Here is a 1,467-nt window from a genome sequence, read left to right as displayed (position 1 = left end):
TTAAAAAAGGGAAAATAAATAAATAAAAGAATTCTAGAAGGTTATTGGAGATTCGACACGTGTCCTTCGATCTCGATGACTCACTCTGTTTGTTTCGTGACAGTTACAACGTTCATGCACCGGGTGCTTGGACCCTTTATTTATTATAGATAAACTCTGACTCCCACGTGGCTAGTTCTCATCGGTGACCATACTATGTGGGCCCGCCAACTCAGCAGTCCGACAAGGACGACCGTACTTATCTTCGTTACGCGCCTCACTCTATAAATACTCCCCAACTCAAAAAAAGAAAATTAATAGTTTAATTCTTTTCCGAGAAGCAAAAATAAAAATCCAAAATTCAATTTCCGGCGCTCCACTTTCCAATGGACCCACTGACGCAGCTTAGCTTACCGCCGGGGTTTAGATTTTTTCCGACCGACGAGGAGCTTTTAGTTCAGTATCTTTGCCGGAAAGTCGCCGGCCACCATTTCAGCTTGCCGCTGATCGCTGAGATTGACTTGTACAAATTCGATCCATGGGTTTTACCGGGTAAGAATCATAAACCAAACCAAACCAAAATCCAAACCCAAACCAAAACAACTCTGTTTTTCAATAATTGATGAATATATTGTGACTTGCAGGGAAGGCTTTGTTCGGCGAAAAGGAATGGTACTTTTTCAGCCCGAGAGACCGGAAGTACCCAAATGGATCCCGACCGAACCGGGTGGCCGGAACGGGTTACTGGAAGGCGACCGGAACGGACAAAATAATCTCGTCGGAAGGGAAGAACGTGGGGATAAAAAAGGCACTGGTTTTCTATATCGGAAAAGCTCCGAAGGGCACGAAAACGAATTGGATTATGCACGAGTATCGCCTCATAGCCTCATCCAGGAAAATTGGAAGCTCCAAGGTACAACAATACAACAAATTCGAACCCAGCATTTTGATTATTCAATTTTTTTTATTAATGGGTGTTTTTTTTTTTTTTTTTTTTTCAGCTGGACGATTGGGTTTTGTGTCGGATTTATAAGAAGAATTCGAGTTGTCAGAAGCCGACGGGGAGTATTTCTAGTAAAGAATACAGTAACAGCTCGCCGTCGTCGGCGTCGTCCCACATCGACGAGATCATCGAGTCCCTCCCGGAAATGGGCGACGATTATTTCTTCACATATCCCAAAACAACATTGCAACAAAACGACTTTAACATGTTCAACTTTGAAATTCCGGCTGACTCTGTAAATTCCGGTTGGGAGAGTCTGGCCGGGCTCCACTCGGTGCCGGAACTCGTTCCCGTCGACCACACGGAAACTTTCGATTACAAGGATAACAACTACAACACCAATCTCTACGTTCCTTCAATTACAACGCCATGTTTCCAAGTGGACCACCCGCCGCTGCCGGCGTTCCAGTATCAAACGCACCACCGCGACGGCAGCGGAGTGTTCGGATTCAGGCAATGAGGAGCGGTTTTTTTTTTTTTTTTTT

The 1,467-nt window shown here is 44.7% G+C and overlaps 1 protein-coding gene across 1 annotated transcript in view; it reads left to right on the top strand.

Annotated features, from left to right (window-relative positions):
* The first annotated feature begins 305 nt into the window (after window positions 1–305).
* The window catches only part of LOC111435928 (NAC domain-containing protein 72-like), a 1,810-nt gene continuing 648 nt past the window's right edge, over window positions 306–1,467 (top strand). Inside the window, exons 1-3 of the mRNA XM_023073538.1 lie at window positions 306–531; window positions 624–892; window positions 981–1,449. Coding sequence (XP_022929306.1) covers window positions 366–531; window positions 624–892; window positions 981–1,442 — 897 coding nt within the window. The 5' untranslated portion in view covers window positions 306–365 and the 3' untranslated portion in view covers window positions 1,443–1,449. The remainder of the gene's footprint in view (window positions 532–623; window positions 893–980; window positions 1,450–1,467) is intronic.

This window comes from Cucurbita moschata, unplaced genomic scaffold, assembly GCF_002738365.1.
Source record: "Cucurbita moschata cultivar Rifu unplaced genomic scaffold, Cmos_1.0 Cmo_Scf00051, whole genome shotgun sequence".
In the NCBI taxonomy this organism is placed as follows: domain Eukaryota; kingdom Viridiplantae; phylum Streptophyta; class Magnoliopsida; order Cucurbitales; family Cucurbitaceae; genus Cucurbita; species Cucurbita moschata.
The sequence above is the reverse complement of the archived record's forward strand: the minus strand, read 5'-3'. Positions and strand labels throughout refer to the sequence as shown.